This window comes from Mesoplodon densirostris, chromosome 12 (genome assembly GCF_025265405.1).
Source record: "Mesoplodon densirostris isolate mMesDen1 chromosome 12, mMesDen1 primary haplotype, whole genome shotgun sequence".
NCBI lineage: Eukaryota > Metazoa > Chordata > Mammalia > Artiodactyla > Ziphiidae > Mesoplodon > Mesoplodon densirostris.
The window spans coordinates 48,159,224-48,176,558 of record NC_082672.1 but is presented as its reverse complement, the minus strand read 5'-3'; the positions used below and the strand labels follow the sequence as shown (position 1 = coordinate 48,176,558).

Here is a 17,335-nt window from a genome sequence, read left to right as displayed (position 1 = left end):
GGGATGTAAATTGGTACAGCCACTGTGGAAAATAGTACGGAGGTATCTCAAAAATCTAAAAATAGAGCTACCATATGACCCAGCAATTCCACTACTGGACATATATCTGAAAAAACAAAAACTCTGATTTGACAAGATACATGCACCCCAATGTTCATAGCAGCATTGTTTACAATTGCCAAGATATGGAAGCAACCTAAATGGCCATCAACAGATGAACAGATAAAAAGATGTGGTATATATACACACAATGGAATACTAATCAGCCATAAAAAAGAACAAAATTTGCCATCTGCAGCAACATGGATGGACTTGGAGGCATTATGCGAAGTGAAATAAGTCAGAGAAAGACAAATACTGTATGATGTCACTTATATGTGGAATCTAAAAAATACAACAAACTAGTGAATATAACAAAAAAAGAAGCAGACTCATAGAAAACAAACTAGTGGTTACCAGTAGCGGGAGGAAAAGGCGGAGGGAAAATACAGGGGTAGGGAAATAAGAGGTACAAACTATGAGGTATAAAATAGGCTACATGGATATATTATACAACATGGGGAATATAGCCAATATTTTGTAACAACTATACATGGAGTATAACCTTTAAAAATTGTGAGTCACTATATTTATACCTGTAACTTATATAATATACAGCAACTATACTTCAATTTAAAAAAAAATAAAATAAAATTAGGGCTAAGCAGATGACAGTTGGGCAGTCCTAGAAGGCAAAGGAGTTGTCCATGCAGATATTTGGGGGAAGAGTGGTCCAGGCAAGAGGAAAGCTCAAGTGAGGATCTTAGGCAGGAGTGTACATGGCCTGTTTTAGAAATAGCCAGGAGATCAATGGGAGGAGAAGAGTGAGCGAGGGAAAGAGGCCTGGAAAATATAGGGCCTCTTATGACATTGTAGGAGCTTGAGCATTTACTCTGAGTGAAGTGGGGGGCCACTTTGGGCAGAGGAGTAACATGATAGGGCATGTTTAAAAGGATCTGGTTGTTGTGCTGAGAACATACTATTGGGCAACAAGGTAAATGCAGGGAGTCTTCTTGGGAGGCTATTACAGTAATTCATATGGGAGATGATGATGGCTTGGACCAGGATGGAAGCACTGGTACCTGAGTGCATTGTTAACATTGGACCAGGAAGGAGTAGGGAGGGTTAGATTGAAAGAATGAGAAGGAATTAGACTTTCACTTGTAATGAAGGCAAATAATGTACATGCTAGGAGTAAATGAACGAGAAAGAAGAGTCATCAGTGAACGCGATTTAGGACTCAAGAATTTGATGAAAGAGCTGCCCTAGTTGATGCCACAGGTCAACTGTGTGAGTGGTTAAAATGAAGGTCAAGAAAGGAGGGGAAAACAGGGTAAGATCAGAAACTAATAATTTCCATGACTGTGACAGAAACCAGAGATCGTTATGAGAAAGCAAATGATACTAGAGAATTAGCACAATAAATAATATATATTATAAAGTACAGAGTAATTTTAACTATTGTAATGAAAAGTAGTTGGAAGTATGAGTAAAAGCTTATTCAAACTGTTTTTCTGGGAACAAGAAATGATACAACAAATCTGGTAAACTGCAATATCAGATACTACAAGAATCGTATCTTTCACATGTACACAGTTGCAAACAAGAGTAAATTCTATAAAGCATCAGTGTCTAGAATTGTGTGTGTGGAATACAAGGGCAATCAGGAAGTTGGCAAGGCATTATCTTTTACCTTTTTATTCTGACTTGTTTCAGGCTTTGAGGAAGTTTTTCCTTTTTTGTGAAGGAGAAACAATGGCGAAGACTCAATGGGACACTCATAAAGAGAAGTATGGACCTTTTCAGAATACCGCTGGAAATCTTCGACCTCCACATCTCTATCCAACCTGTGTTTGTAATAGAGGAAAGAAAAACCTTAAAAATGTTTAGAATTACATGATGAAACTATGGCAGTCAAAGAACTTCAGCAATTAAAATGTGTGTGTGTGCACATGTACATGATGGGCCTTTATCCACCAACCACTACCTTAATGAGAACCCTTGAAATGATCATTTAACTAATTAACCAATAACTTTGTACCTGGCACCAGCACATTCTGACAGATGAACATGTTTTCCCTCACCATGCTCTGGGTGATGGGGACCTCATCTGTGTTACTTAATCTGTATTAAATTCCTTCCTTGAATGTTTTTGTACTCAGGGGGCCCTCACTGTCTTTGTTAAGTATAAAACAAAAATGGAGCCTACAGAATGGGAGAAGATATTTGCAAACAATATATCAGATTAAGGGTTAATACACAATATACACAAAGAACTCATATAATTCAATGTAAAAAAACCAAACAACTTGATTAAAAAAGGGGGCAGAGGGCCTAAGTAGACATTTCTCCAAAGAAGACATACAGATGGCCAACAGACATGTGAAAAGATGCTCAACAACACTAATCATCGGGGAAATGCAAATCAAAACTACAGAGATACCACCTCACACCTGTCAGAATGCCTGTCATAAAAAAGACAAGATATAACAAGTGTTAGTGAGGATGTGCTAACCCTCAATATAAATTGGTGCAGCCACTATGGAAAGTAGTATGGAGGTTCCCCAAAACATTAAAAATAGAACTGCCATATGATCCAGCAATTCCATTGCTGGGTATTTACAGAAGAAAACAAAAACACTAATTTGAAAAGATATATGTACCCCTATGTTCACTGCAGCATTATTTACAATAGCCACAATATGGAAGCAACCTAAGTGTCTACTGATAGATGATTGGATAAAGATGTGGTATATATATGTATATGGAATATTATTCAGCCACAAAAAATGAAATCTTGCCATGTGTGACATGGATGGATCTAGAGGTATTATGTTAAGTGAAATAAGTCAGATGGAGAAAGACAGATACTACATGACTTCACTTATATGTGGAATCTAAAAACCAAAACAGACAACAAAACAGAAACAGAGCCATAGATACAGACAGCAAATGGGTGGCTGCCAAAGGGGAGGTGGGGGTGCAAAACCGGTGAAGAGGGTTAAGAGGTACAAGCCCCTCTTACAACGTAAATAAGCCCCAGGTGTGTAACAAACAGCAAAAGGGATACAGTCGATAATACTGTAATAATGGTATGGGGACAGATGGTTAGCAGACTTATCTTGGTGAGCATTTTATAACATATGCAAATATCAAATCACTATGTAGTACACCTGAAATTAACATAATACTGTACGTCAACTAAATTTCGATAAAAGAAAAATGATGAAAAAAAGGAAGTCATGCATTAAATTAAAAAAGACTTTCTGAGACCTTTGAGGATGATTTGGGTATGTTGCTCTGTACTATACCATTGATAATAAGTACAGAAATAATCGCATTTAATATTTATAGTTTGCTGTATGCCAGGTGCTTTATGCACGTTATCTCATTTAATCCTCACAACAAGTCTACCAGGCAGGCCCTGTTATTATCTGCATTTTGCAGGTGAAGAAACGAAGGCCTACTTAGCCAATGTCATACAGAAATTAAAAGGCAAAACACCTACACACAAACCCAAGTGTGTCAGTTTCTCAAGCACATGCAAGCTTTTGATTACTACCCTCTAATGCCTCTGATATTTCATAGTTCTATGTTTTAATACCATAAATATTTTCATTATTGACTTGATCTTCTTTATCAATCATGCAGATTTATGAATAATAAAAATATTATACCTGGTAAAGTAGGCATTACTTATACAGCCAGTGAAATTAGCATACTGGGGACTGATGGGTGAGCCACCGAAGTAGAACTTCTTTTCATCTGCTTGTGTCTGTTCCACTTTTCCTTTGGTAGGGTTCTTACTCCCAAGTCTGCTTTTATCTACTATCAATTCATACCTGTAAGGAAAAAGCTTCTTTAAACACTACACAGCTAACATTTTACCTCGAGTTCCATTCTAGGTTGCAGGTTTTCTCATGGAATTGAAATGGAACATCTGGTTAATGACAAGATAACAAGTTGCCAGACTCTTTGTGAGACTCTGGATAAAACGGTTGACTATGTCTATATGCAGAAAAGACTCTCCAAACTATGACTAGAATTTAAACCCATAGAAGCAAGTTCAGATGACTAGTCATCGGCAACTTTTTTTTTTTTGGTGTGGAAAAATCAGAACATAAATCTTGGTGATCATTTAATCACACTTGTGGGAAACTATTTTCATTGTAAAGCACATTGATAGTGATTGGAAATGGTGTCTTGAAAAGACCTATTAATGTTTTTTATAATGGGAGGGCTCCATAGAAGTGGACATAGAATAGCAGCAGTCTACAACAGAAATTTCTTTCTTTTTCCAGAAAGACTTTCTTTTTATGAAAAAGAAACTCAGTATTACATATTTTAAAGATAAAGTTAGACTTTTTAAAATGTGGCCGTAAATGCAACATTCTCAATTGTTTAATTAAAACCTAATGAAACCAATTATTTGCTGAGCTCCTTCTATGTGCAAAACACTACACTCCATTTAGTAAGTGCTACGTGCAGGTACTTCCCTCAGGAGATTATAGCTTATGGTTTCACTGGGAAAAAAACTTTACAAACCTGTTAGTTAATTTTATAGTGATTTATTTGGCATGTCTTAAAAATTAATATCAGGTTTTTAAAAAGAAGGTAAGTGGTTCCTTCTATCATTTTTTTAAACACTATAAAAGTAATATTATAGCCTATTATTCACAGTGGTCACTGGATGGAATCATGCCCTACAGATAAAGCCATCTGGTGGAAAGAAATTAAAGTGAGGAGCTGTACCTTGCAGGGGAGACAGAGGTAATGATGAAGTGGGACAGCCCGTCATTATACTGCTTATCTGCTGACTGCACCTTGATTCCCTTTACATCCATGATCACAGTGCCATTCTTCAATGAAATGGAGAACACGTCTGACTGAAATGCAAGCACAGGTTTTTTAACTAGGGAGGCCAGGTATCCAAAAGATGGACACGTTTTCAACACTTACTTAATGGGATTGTTTAAAGGAACACCCATCGTGTGGGAAATTTGCTTGAAAAATAATTTCTATGAACAACAACAACAAAATACTCTATTGCTTGTATTGGTGTTACCTATAAAATCAGATACATTTCAATGGAAAGAGGAATTTCCTGTATTTTGAACTGAAAATTTCAGGTGATTTTGTCATGCTAAGTAGTTGTCATCCCAGCATCAGTTACTTTCTTAACTCAGGCATTCCTATTCTGTCATCAGTCTCACTTTTGAAAAGGCAATATTTGAATTTCCTTGGGGATGTAGCTAGATGACCAGGCATGGGTTAATTTGCTAATGTGGCTTTTTAAAATGTTTCACTTTTCATCTACAGAGGCAGAAAAATTTTAAAATAGCAGAAGTTAACATCTTTTTCTGAATTTGCTTATTGCTTGTCTTAAAATATTGGCAAAATGATAATCTTCCTTCTCTTCCCTATGTGGGCATCAGCCTCTACAGTTAGCCCTCAACATAACTACTTTTTGTGGACAAAAGGTATTATTTAACTAACCATGGTAATCTGAGGCAGGTTTGGTGGCAGAGGTCCTATAAAGAGTTTTGGGTAAATTCTCACAGATGCTACTGATTTAAATTGGATATAAATGTGACAGATACAAGGTAATAAGAATGAAAAGTAAAAGCTGCTTTTATAAATCATATTATGACCTGGTCCATCAGTGTATATATTGGTGATGGCCTTTTCAGAGATAAATCAGTTAGATCACCAAACTTTTACAAACCTATTTTATTTTCAACACAGTATATATCTTTATAAGCTGAGCTACAGTATTCTATACCAATTTCAAGAACTATTTCACAAACTGAATCACACATGAGTTTGTATATATACACAGAGGTTCTTAACATTTTTTGTGCTATGCACTCTTTTGGCAGTTTGGTGATACATATGGACCCCTTCATAAAATATTTTAAAATCACTGAACAAAATATGTAGGAATACAAAGGAAACCAATTACACTGAAATACAGTTTCAAAATATTGAAACAATAAATATGTGATTATAGTTATATATATACTTCTACATTAAGGCACTAAATAATAAAATCTATTAGATCTAATAACTACTGCAATTTAGAAGTAGCAATGAGCAAAAATATTTTGAGATACCTGTGACTACTATAATGTGCAATGAAAAATACCTGTGATTTCTATTAATGACAAAGTGACAGGTACTGCTAATATTACTGTGGTTTGTTGCCAACATTCACAATTGAAGAAAATGCTAAATTTTAGTTAGAGAAAATAAAGTTGTAATTTTTTCTCACCTAGTTCACAGACCCACTGAATTCTTTCCATGAACCCCTGAGAGGCAGCTCTATGAAGCCCAGGTTAAAAACTCCTCATATACAATATATATAATATTTGACAAAGTGTCTGAAATGAGACATTTGTGTGTGTACACGAGTCAAAATTAATCTGAATTGAAAATCACTTTTAAGGTGCTTAAAAGTATTTTTAACAGACAAAACAATTACCACAAAGAAGCTTCCACAGGGAAAAACAAATACTTACCCCTGAAGCATAATAGAATAGTAACCCATTTGGCTGTAATGTTCGGAAATTAAAACCTCCCTCAAAGCCATCGAAAAAAGATATTTTCTGAATTGAAGCAATGAAACTCTGTCCATTGAAATATGCTCTGCGAGATATCTGTGTGCCAAAGAAAGCAGGAATACAGTGTTTGGATAATTATCAAAAGCTTAAAATGTCCATTTCTTACATACCAAAGGTCTTATGTGCTAGTTCCTACGTTAATAGTTATGTTTTAATTTCTGGCTTATACTGGAATTCAGGCATGCTAGCCTTCCTTCTGTATGCCTCTAAAAGACGGGGTTTCAGCTTCCCTACTTCCTCCACCAAGAGTGAGTGAAGATGCTCACGCAGCCTCTCTGGGCTTTGCTAGCCCCAACCGTTGAAAAGTGAAGCAACTGGACAAGTCACAGGGGATCCCCACAAGCCTTTTCAGCTTAATGATTCTTCTTTCCACTGGTGGCAGAAAAGAGCCCAAGGTGTACACAGGATCACACAGAAAAGAGCTTTTTCAGCTTTTAAGAGCGGTAAGTTTCTTGTCTATTTATTAAAAACCTTGTGATTGTGTACTTACAAGAGAGTCTTCTGGGCATCCATAACCAACTCCCAGGGTTTCTGTCTGTTCTAATAAATTGAAATCCTTCTTTTGGAACTGGAAACCCTTCATGCATCCTCTGAAATTGATATCCAGGGGAAGGTGTACTCTTAGGGTCCTGGAAAAGAAAATTAGTCTTTACTGATATAGCCATGATGATGATGGTAGTGGTGGTGATGATGATGTTACCCTACATATGTAGGATATAAAAATTTGATTTTATTTGTAGCTCTTTTTAATAGCTTTATAATTATTCATATTCTCATGCCTTCTTTCATAAGCATACAGTAATGTCTAATCTTTGCATACAGAACAGCTTTATTCTGCACGAAGCCAATTTGTTTACTTCTTTATAATTTTCAAGATCCTTTAACTTACATTAGCTCATTTTATCTGTATAACAATTCAGTGATATAGATGGTGATGCTATTATTTCCCTTTTACAGATGATTAATAGGTTGAACCATAATGAACTGACATATGTATGGGTCAAAAATTGGCAGTTTCACATGGTTTACCTATAAAGTGAAACTGAGAAATATTAAGTAATTTTTTTTAATGTCACAAGTGGTAAGTTAGGATTTGAACCCGGGTCTTCAGTCTTCCACTAATCCACTTGGGTCATGAACTCATTTACTTGTCCTTAATGTATCTGCAACACACTAATCAACTAAGGCTAGAGAAATTTTTAGTGAACGTTGGGCCTCTGGAGCAATAGGAAAGTGAGAAATCCTTTATCTTTAAGATCAAGGATGGCATTTTGCTCAAAACTGTAATCCTAGCACCCATCATTATGGCTAATAGATAGGAAGTGCCCAAGAACATATTATTGGATATTGTATGAATATGAAGTTAATTTTGAGCAAGTTACAATGACTTCCATGTATTTTAGGTGAACACTGGCCAAGTTAAGGGGTAACAGTCCCACTGTACTCTGCTCTGACAAGATCATACCTGCATGACCATGCTAATTGACAGACTGAGGTGCACATACAGCAGCCATAATGGATAAATATCCCATGTGGCATGGCTGAAGGAATTGAAGAGGATATTTAGTTTGGAAAGGAAGCTTATGGTTGGGGCCTCATCCCAGAACAATTAGAATTTCTGGAGAATGGTCATGGGTAATGATGTTCATAAAAGTTCTCTAGGTTATTCTAATGTGAAGCAGGGTTGAGAGTGACTGGACTGGAATATCCTAAAGTTGTCTCTCAGTTTTAAGAGTCTCTGATACTATGAACTGATGGTAATAAGAGACAGCTGAATTTCTGAATATATTAATGTTTCATTATACTTAATTCACAACCCCCACAGGCTTAAAATTTTTGTTTACCCTAAGATGCTATTTGAGAGTTCATATAAGTCTAAATTAATACTAAAACAAAAGTAAATGAACACAACGCTTCTTTGTTTTCACATAATACACATGCTCCACCTTTCCTCTTGTGGATAAGAAATATTGCATTAGACTATGTTCTAAGAGTAATAAATAATTAAAGAAATCTGTAGATCACATCTACTAGAGGACAATTTAAGGGGGTCATGGGGAATAGCTGCACAGGGCCCATGGGTGAATGACTGTGTGTGTGCTTCTGTAAACGTGTACAAAAGTAGTAGGTGGGAATGCTCAAACACCTTTCCTGGATGTTGAATCCTCAGCCCAGTGCTTCATTAGGAACAAGCAGCTTTGTTAGGAACAAGCAGCTTAACAACAACAAAAAAGCTTACCTTGATTCTAAGATTTCTGGGGGAGCTCCTCCAATGTATATGTCTGTAAAAGGTACTTTCATCTTTTCATTGTCCATGCTCTTGACATGTCGTCTGTCAACTACCAAAATCATTTTCTTATCATTGTGGTAAATGATTGAGATCTGGGAGAAATAATGCATAGTAAGTTGATCACTGCTTAACAATCACCTTTTTGAAGACTGATATATATTTTAATTATTCTGGTTGTAAGAGCTGGGCCTCCATGTTCTTATGCTTGTTTGTTCACAAAGCGGGAAATAAGATCTTTCTTTCTTACTTACAGACATGAAAACTCTTACTTACATAACCAGAAGTTCATATTTGCTGGAGAAGGGTTTCCATACGGAGACAGAGCTAGCCCAAGAAAAATTTTGCTATGAGACCAACTGTTTTATTTTGCCCCTTTGAGGGGATTCAGGAAAAAAATTATAAACAGTTACCTTCTGGACCCTGGACTGAATGCTGCCGGGTGTCATTTTTTGGTGGTGTAGTGAGATGTTTTAATGAATGTGAGAAAGTGCCAGTCAGAGAAATAGTTAAAATATTCTTTGTAAACCATGCTCATGAAGGCTATGGACTTTGAACTGAAAAGAGAAATATAGCCTCTACTCTCTGCATTTCAGTTCAACTTAAAAGATATTATGCCTTTTATATATTTTATTAAAGTGTAGATTTAAAGTAGTTGTTAGTGAAAATAGATGAAATATATTATCAGTATACTTCACATCTGTTTCAGGACTAAAGAGCATTCTTTGTGGGTTTTCTTTATAAGAAAATCTGTGTCAGTATTTTCGAAGTTTTGGATAAATGGTTTAAAAGGAAATTATTTACTTATATCTACTCTTTTTACATTTAATGGGACTCAAGGAAAAAGCAAAAAAATGGCTGTGTATCTACACTCTCATTTTCAACAAATGTACAGAAGTGCCATCATAATCAAGAGATAGAGTATTAATGGGAGTCTTTTGATCAATGAAGCAATTAAAATGAATCTTCACTCTTTTATTAGAAACTCCCATATGGGACTTCCCTTGTAGCACAGTAGTTAAGAATCCGCCTGCCAATGCAGGGGACATGGGTTCGATCCCTGGTCTGGGAAGATTCCACATGCCACAGAGCTACTAAGCCCGTGTGCCACAACTACTGAGCCTGAGTGCCACAACTATCGAAGCCCACGCGCATAGAAGGCTGTGCTCTGCAACAAGAGAAGCCACCGCAATGAGAAGCCTGCACACCTCAATGAAGAGCAGCCCTCGCTCATGGCAACTAGAGAAAGCCTGTGCACAGCAAAGAAGACCCAACACAGCCAAAAATAAATAAATAAATAAATAAATAAATAAATAAATAAATAAATAAATTTTTAAAAAAAACAACTCCAATATGATAAAATATCCATTCTTTTAAAGCAAATGTTATCCTGGAGTTGAGTAGGTGAGGGCCTTTCACTTGGTTTTTATATGTGAAGGTGTTCAGTTTAATTACTTTCTCACCTATCTCATTTGACCATCTGATTAGATCAGTAGATCTAAATACAAATAAAACAAAACAAAATACTCAAACTGCAACGATCAGTACCTCATGGTATTTTGCATCATTAATTTGAGCTTTCTTCATTGTGTCTTCAAGGTGCACAGGGCCGTTGCTAAACCCAAAGTCATAGGACACGTGTAGGTAACCATTGCGTATTTCCAGGCTGAAAAACATACTCTGTGGAGAAGAAAAAAGGTTATAAGACGTGAGCGTCTCCTATTATGAAAGAGAAGGTTTAGCTGAATTTGAGAAATAACACTGTATTCTTTATTATTGAAACTGAAGACTAAAGAAGTCTCATGATATTCTTATTATGAAATAAAAATCACAACTACATCCATATCAGCAAGAAATTTCTAACCTGTTTAAAAGTCTTTCAAATGAAGATTTTTAACGGTCTTGAATTCCTTTGTTAAAGTTTACAAAATGATACGATATCTGATTACCTTGCAAGAACTGACATCAGGAAAGATGAAAATGTGCCAGCTGAATTTCAAAGACAACTTTTGCCAGTTGGTGAATGAGACTGAATAGCCGTACCATGATTTAGTAAGCACAGCCAATCATATATTTCCTACATTTTTATTTATAGGAGGTATCTTGTCTAGTTATGATAGCCAATAAAACTTAGTATTGAAATAAACTGGACTCAGGACAAAACTTGTATCACAATGCGTTTAATGAGACTTTCAAAAATACTTAAGCATGTTTAATTACACTGTTCTCACTAACACTGCCATTAATAATTCTTGTATCATTAGCAAAATAAAATTAATTTTACTTCATCTTTATTTTAAAATTGTATTTATTTTTATTCAGTATTTATATAAATTATCCTTTTCCTAGTTTTGAATATTATTTTCATATGTAGTATATGTATATCATTAATAAATAGATGTATATGTGTGTATATATATATATATATACACACACACACACACACACACACACACATATTAAGCATGCAAACTTCTTTTTAACTGATTAGGGCATATGATTTAAAAAGTCAGTGCTGGGCTTCCCTGGTGGCGCAGTGGTTGAGAGTCCGCCTGCCGATGCAGGGGACATGGGTTCATGCCCCGGTTCGGGAAGATCCCACATGCCGCGGAGCGGCTGGGCCCGTGAGCCATGGCCGCTGAGCCTGCGCGTCCGGAGCCTGTGCTCCGCAACGGGAGAGGCCACAACAGTGAGAGGCCTGTGTACAGCAAAAAAAAAAAAAAAAAAATAATAAAATAAATAAATAAATAAAAAATAAAAAGTCAGCGCTAAATTTCTGTAGACACATGCTCGCCTAGATCTTGGTGCTGATTTTCCTTAAAGTTCCCTTAGTTTATTATAGGGGTTATATTTAATATACATCCAAAAACGTACTGTAGGGAAATGCATCTCATGGCTGCTTTTACTTACTGCTGACATCATTTCCCTGAAGGAAAAAAACCCAATTTTGCTTTCTAAGCTAAAACTTCAGTTTGATGGCATGACACACTCAACCTGGGAAGGTTCCTAGAAACATGCATGGCAGAAAGTAAAGGCACTAAGGGAGAAGATGTAGGATTTTTATTTTTACTCACTCCATTGACCATCAGGAGCACAAGGCCGTTGTCAGCTGGTGTTCTAACTTCTATGTCAAAGCGAGTCACCTGACCGAATTTCCCTCTCCTTGTGATATCCCTCACCACGGCATAACTAGAACCATCGAAGAAATAGCTGGCAGCCCGACTCTGAGTAAAGGCCAGTTTATCTCTGAAATAAAAATACAAGAATCATATGAATATGACAGCTTCTGTTATGCTCTTCAAGTGAGGCCCTTTTAACCCATTCTCACGACATTTTTCATGGGCCTTAATAGCATTTAAATGAAGTCCTGATGTCTGCATGGGAGACACAAAGAAGCATTTAAACAAATTGTTTGTAATGGATTTTTTTTCTCTACCCTATGTGCTAAGATAACAGAAGGTTCCAGTGAGACCCCAGTCTCTGGAATCTGAAACCAAAGCTGCAAACAAGTAGTTTAACACTTTTAGTAATAGTGCATGCTCATTATGGTAGAGAAGAACTGAAAAGTTGTGTGCAGCCATGACTATTATGCAGTTTCAAAACTGGTTTCCCCCCCCAAAAAGATTGAAAACCTGAATATTTACCCACACTTGTCTCATCTGCAGCTCTTGCATGGCTATCAAATTTTTAGTACTCTTAACACTTTCTTACCTGGCACAGGGCACTGATTTGGAGGGATCCATATTATAGATGTGCTTAAAGTTGTACAAGCTGATCACATCATTGTTCAAAGTGGCCAATTCCAGGCAGCCAACGAAGCCAGGCAGGTTTAAGCTGGCAGGGAGCTGTGAAACAAGGTGAAGTCAACTGTGCCGTGACCACATCTCATCCAGTCCACACAGATCAGGCAGTGAGACAGCAGTAGGTCAAGGGGACCTTCCCACTGACAGAAATATCTTTCTAGACCCGAGTCTGTGTCTCTTCTATGCTAAACCATTTAGAATAACAATGATTTTTCAGTTGTCCGTATCTTAGCAGAGAGGGTGGGGCTTATTGAGCATATACTATGTGCCAGTCACACACCTGACTGTGGATTCATGACCAAAGTCAATCCTTACACCAGCTCTGTGAGGTAGGTATTCCTGTCCTCATATAAAGAGAGGGAAAGTAATTCTCAGAGAGGTTCAATAATGTGCCTCTCACTAGTGAGTAGTAGTTCTGCAACTGAAATCCTAGATCAACTCCCTGTCTTCCTGGGCCTTTCCTGGGCCTTTCAACAGGTCTCATCTCCCCTCCTAGACCCCACCCCCTCCCTCATCCTAGGTATTTCATTTCATGCCTGTATATTAGCTGAGATAACTGAGTTTTTGAAACTGTCGTCTGTGAACCTGAAGACTAGCTATAAACCCACAAGGTACAGACATTCCTGCAGTAGGTGGGGGTAATTAATTACATATGCATGTATCAGAATGAAATAAATTGATATTCAAGTGTTAGATATAGCTTGAAAGTATTTGACACTATGAAAATATGGGTAGCACAGACCAGATTTAAGCAGCAGATTTATAGATCCTAATTCAGAATTCTACCACCCACTGAGCTAAACTCTTTTTTAAAAGATATTAAGGTTTCCATCCAAGCCCCGAACCACTGTAGGCTTTATGGACTTCTAAAAACAATCACTATAGATTTGCAATAAGTCAAAATATAGCTGGATAGCTCACCTTGAAGTTTGAAGGCACGCCACCAACATAAAACACAGTGTCCTCAGGATCCAGATCCAACAAGGAGTCATCTCCCGCAAATTCCCCCTTTTTAATAAACTTTTCCTCTGCGGTGCTACTTAGACTTGGGACTGTTAAAAACACCTTTCCGTGTTTTCCTACCCTGTTCAGATAAAGAATTTTCACTCTTTATTAGCCAGATAATTTGTAGAAAATATGTTTTTTTTTTTAAATGTCAAAATGTGAATGTCCCTTCATCACAGAATTGGTGATTTGATTTTGTCACTTTCATAGGCATTTATAGAATGTCAACAATCAAAGGGAAGGGGAAAAAAGACATTCCATCTTGAAATCAATTCATGGATTGGCCAGATTAATAAAATCTAAAAATCAGATTGCTCTTTAGAAGTGATGACTATTCTTTCTAATTTTTTTATTTTCCACTAAGGTATCTGTGAAGGAGTACAGGAATAATGGGAGAAAGAGGAGCAACATCCATAGAAAGACTGTGTGTGTGTGTGTGTGTGTGTGCACGTGTGAGTGCATTCAATAGATTTTTAATGAAATGTGCAGATGAGCCCTGTGTCACGGATTCACTTTACCTTTCCATCTTGACAATGCTGAAGTAAGCGGGCCAGGAACTGACAGGCTTGGAGTCCAGGGGAATCTCTACATCCTTAGTTCCCAAATTATAAACGTACACCAGGTTATCATTTTTGATTGCAAGACCCATGTACTCTTTTTTGGCCTGAAATGTCAAGAAGTCTCTTAAGTAAAATCCATATGAATGAATATCATCTTTCGTTCTCATTTCTTTAAAAGACAATTAGCAATCCAGATGCTTGGCTGTATATAAGGCATGTCTGGCTTGAATTATTACCAAAGTGCCTGTTAGACTGGGCAGCGCCTCGTCCTTTGCAGCCTCCCTGGGGCTGCATCAGTGTGCTGCCCCTCCCCCCGATCCCTCCATGCCTGTCCAAATATACCTTGGGCAGGAAGGCAAGCAACTGTGGGCTTGTGGACATTTGATGGCTGCCAGGAGTGTGCTAACCTTGTTTGGTTAATCTGGGGATATAATGCAGCCTGGCAATACCGATTGCTATGCACCTTCAAAGCAGGGTTCAGCATTAAACATAATAGGCCTCTGTACTCTGGGTGTCTTTGAAATGCTGCATTCAGACTCCTTAGAGTTAGCAGTGTGAGGCCGATATGAAGAAAGCACAGAAATATCCCACACAGAGAAGGAATTACTTGTCCCAAAGTCACTACTTTAGTCTTGGCCTTAAAATGGTCTATACCTTTTGAGGTGCTAGAATGGAAATTTTGTTTATTTGCACAGATAACTTTGTTTTAAGGCAAGAGAAAAAGCACTTATCTTTCCTTTCAACATTATTCCATCATTTACAACAACGTGCTCTTACGTTTTTGCTTCCGAGGTATAGGACGAACTGATCTGCAGTCCCACTCAGCTCTGGTTGCTTCACAGGAGGAGGCTTCATGTACAGGCTCAGGGACGTAAAGGTCTTTAAGTCATCAATTCTGGCTTTGGGATGCACTTCGACTGACGACTGACCATCAAACATCATGGAGACTTGGATCTGGAGTTATTCCATTAAAATTATTCCATTAAAAGTGCCCCGCAGAAATGGGCATAGTGCTTTCCCATGGTTCTCAATGGGCTTCCCTCATTCCTTATGAGGTCTCTGAGCTTTACCCATGACCTCCAAGCTTTTGTTTACTTATGTCCTCAACTTTTTGGAGAAAGGATTTAAGGAAGATAATATAGTTTAAATTTAAAGTGAGGTGAAAGAAAGCAGAACAAAAAGGTGACAAAGTAGGTCTAAGAATGAAGATAAATATGCATTCCACAATGAACTACATATTTGGTTAAGGTGAACTAAACAGCTTGAAGGGATACTTGGTCAGTTATACCATTCACAAGGCCCATAAAATTAACAACTAATTGATCAGGAGAATAATAACTAATCTTGGGTACTAATATAGCTAGGACCTTTTCCCTAGGGTCTTCAAAAGAGGAGCATGGGGTGAGGCTGTGAGCAATATCCCTGACCATGTCTGGACAGTTGGGAAGCGTCTAGAGGCCAGCTCTGAAGTCTTAGATGGGGTCTTAAAACCTGGCTCTGCCACTTACTAGCTATGGAACCATGAGCAAATCACTTAACCTGTAGTTTTCTCATCTGTAAAATGAGGACAATAAATTTGTTTTGAGAATGAAACAAGATGATAACTATAAAGTGTTTTCCAGTGCCTGGCTTTATCATTATAATAACTATAGTGATGAGTTCATTAAGATGTTTCTTACAATGATCCTTAGAAAGGCATCACAACAAAGCAGGATTTAGTAAATACATTTCTAAGAGGCCCAATATAACGTGCTGAACTGGTCTGATTCGAGGTGATTTTCAGAGTATTAATAAGTAGATGGACTGTGTATATTCATGTCATTTATGCAAATATTTATGAATAAGTAGATGTATTACATAATTGACTAATATTAATTTGATTAATACTGATGGTCAGTGAGTTCAAGATTATATTTCTGAGTGCAGCTGTCCTATGTTGCCAGTTGAGTAAAGGACAATAAATCTTAATGAACAATCAAGCAGTGTATGGGATTAAAGTTCCTTTGTAAAAAGTGAGAGTTTGAAAAAGATGTATATATGCATAGGAAGCATCTCCCTTTGGGGAGCTGTGTGGGCCCCAAAGGCATTGCCAAGACTCTCTTCAGAAAATGGTTTCAGGTGATTAAGGCCCCCAAATTCTACCCCATAGAAATAAAGCTACCAGAAGGCATTCACAGAAACCTAGCATTGGAAATGCCATTTCTTGACGATAAATCTTTTTTGAAATGTTCTTCAAGGTATCTAAAAAAGGTGATTTGTGGTGTGGGACCAATTATCATATATCTTTTAAAAGGTGGGGGTTTCCCTGGTGGCGCAGTGGTTGAGAGTCCGCCTGCCGATGCAGGGGACACGGGTTCGTGCCCCGGTCTGAGAGGATCCCACATGCCATGGAGCGGCTGGGCCTGTGAGCCATGGCCGCTGAGCCTGTGCGTCTGGAGACTGCTCCGCAACGGGAGAGGCCACAACAGTGAGAGGCCCGCATACCGCAAAAAAAAAAAAAGTTGGGTATATTTACCAATAATAATTTCCTTCATTACAAAATAGTTGATTTCCAGTTCTTAATTCTGTCAGTAATTAGGACCAACAGTCTGTTCAGGCTGACTCTCAATTGAAAAAATAAAACCATATAATTTGGTTGTAAAAAATAATGCTGGTCTATAAATTAATAAAAAACAAATTAGAAAGGGGGCCAAGAACAAGCCACGTTTTGCCACACTGAAAATGTTAATTGCTGTGTCAGGATATTTCCCATCAATGCTGGCACTAGTTATGGTGTTGTGTTGCTTCTGTATAGCATCTCAGGATGGGGTCTTTGTTGAAATTGTTCAGTTTAGCTGCTATGTGTTAAGCCTGTAGAGAGGTCAGTAAAAGCTTCGTATCATCTATGTTGCACTAGAGAATTCTTTGAAGAGGTAGACGAGCAAGATTATTCCATATAGTAACTGCACAAAGAGAGCTGTTAGGATAATGAATAATAATAATAATAATAATAAAATTGAGTCTTTTAGTGGGGTTGGCTTT

The 17,335-nt window shown here is 37.4% G+C and overlaps 1 protein-coding gene across 3 annotated transcripts in view; it reads right to left on the bottom strand.

The window, feature by feature from the left end:
* The window catches only part of LAMA4 (laminin subunit alpha 4), a 142,001-nt gene that overhangs the window by 15,836 nt on the left and 108,830 nt on the right, over positions 1-17,335 (bottom strand). For all 3 annotated transcript variants that reach the window (XM_060114340.1, XM_060114342.1, XM_060114341.1), the window contains exons 20-31: positions 15,092-15,268; positions 14,273-14,418; positions 13,671-13,833; positions 12,658-12,791; positions 12,021-12,192; positions 10,495-10,626; positions 8,899-9,041; positions 7,150-7,288; positions 6,558-6,695; positions 4,792-4,925; positions 3,717-3,881; positions 1,733-1,886 (exon numbers count right to left, since the gene is read on the bottom strand). In XM_060114340.1, the coding sequence (XP_059970323.1) occupies positions 1,733-1,886; positions 3,717-3,881; positions 4,792-4,925; positions 6,558-6,695; positions 7,150-7,288; positions 8,899-9,041; positions 10,495-10,626; positions 12,021-12,192; positions 12,658-12,791; positions 13,671-13,833; positions 14,273-14,418; positions 15,092-15,268 (1,797 nt within the window). The remainder of the gene's footprint in view (positions 1-1,732; positions 1,887-3,716; positions 3,882-4,791; positions 4,926-6,557; positions 6,696-7,149; positions 7,289-8,898; positions 9,042-10,494; positions 10,627-12,020; positions 12,193-12,657; positions 12,792-13,670; positions 13,834-14,272; positions 14,419-15,091; positions 15,269-17,335) is intronic.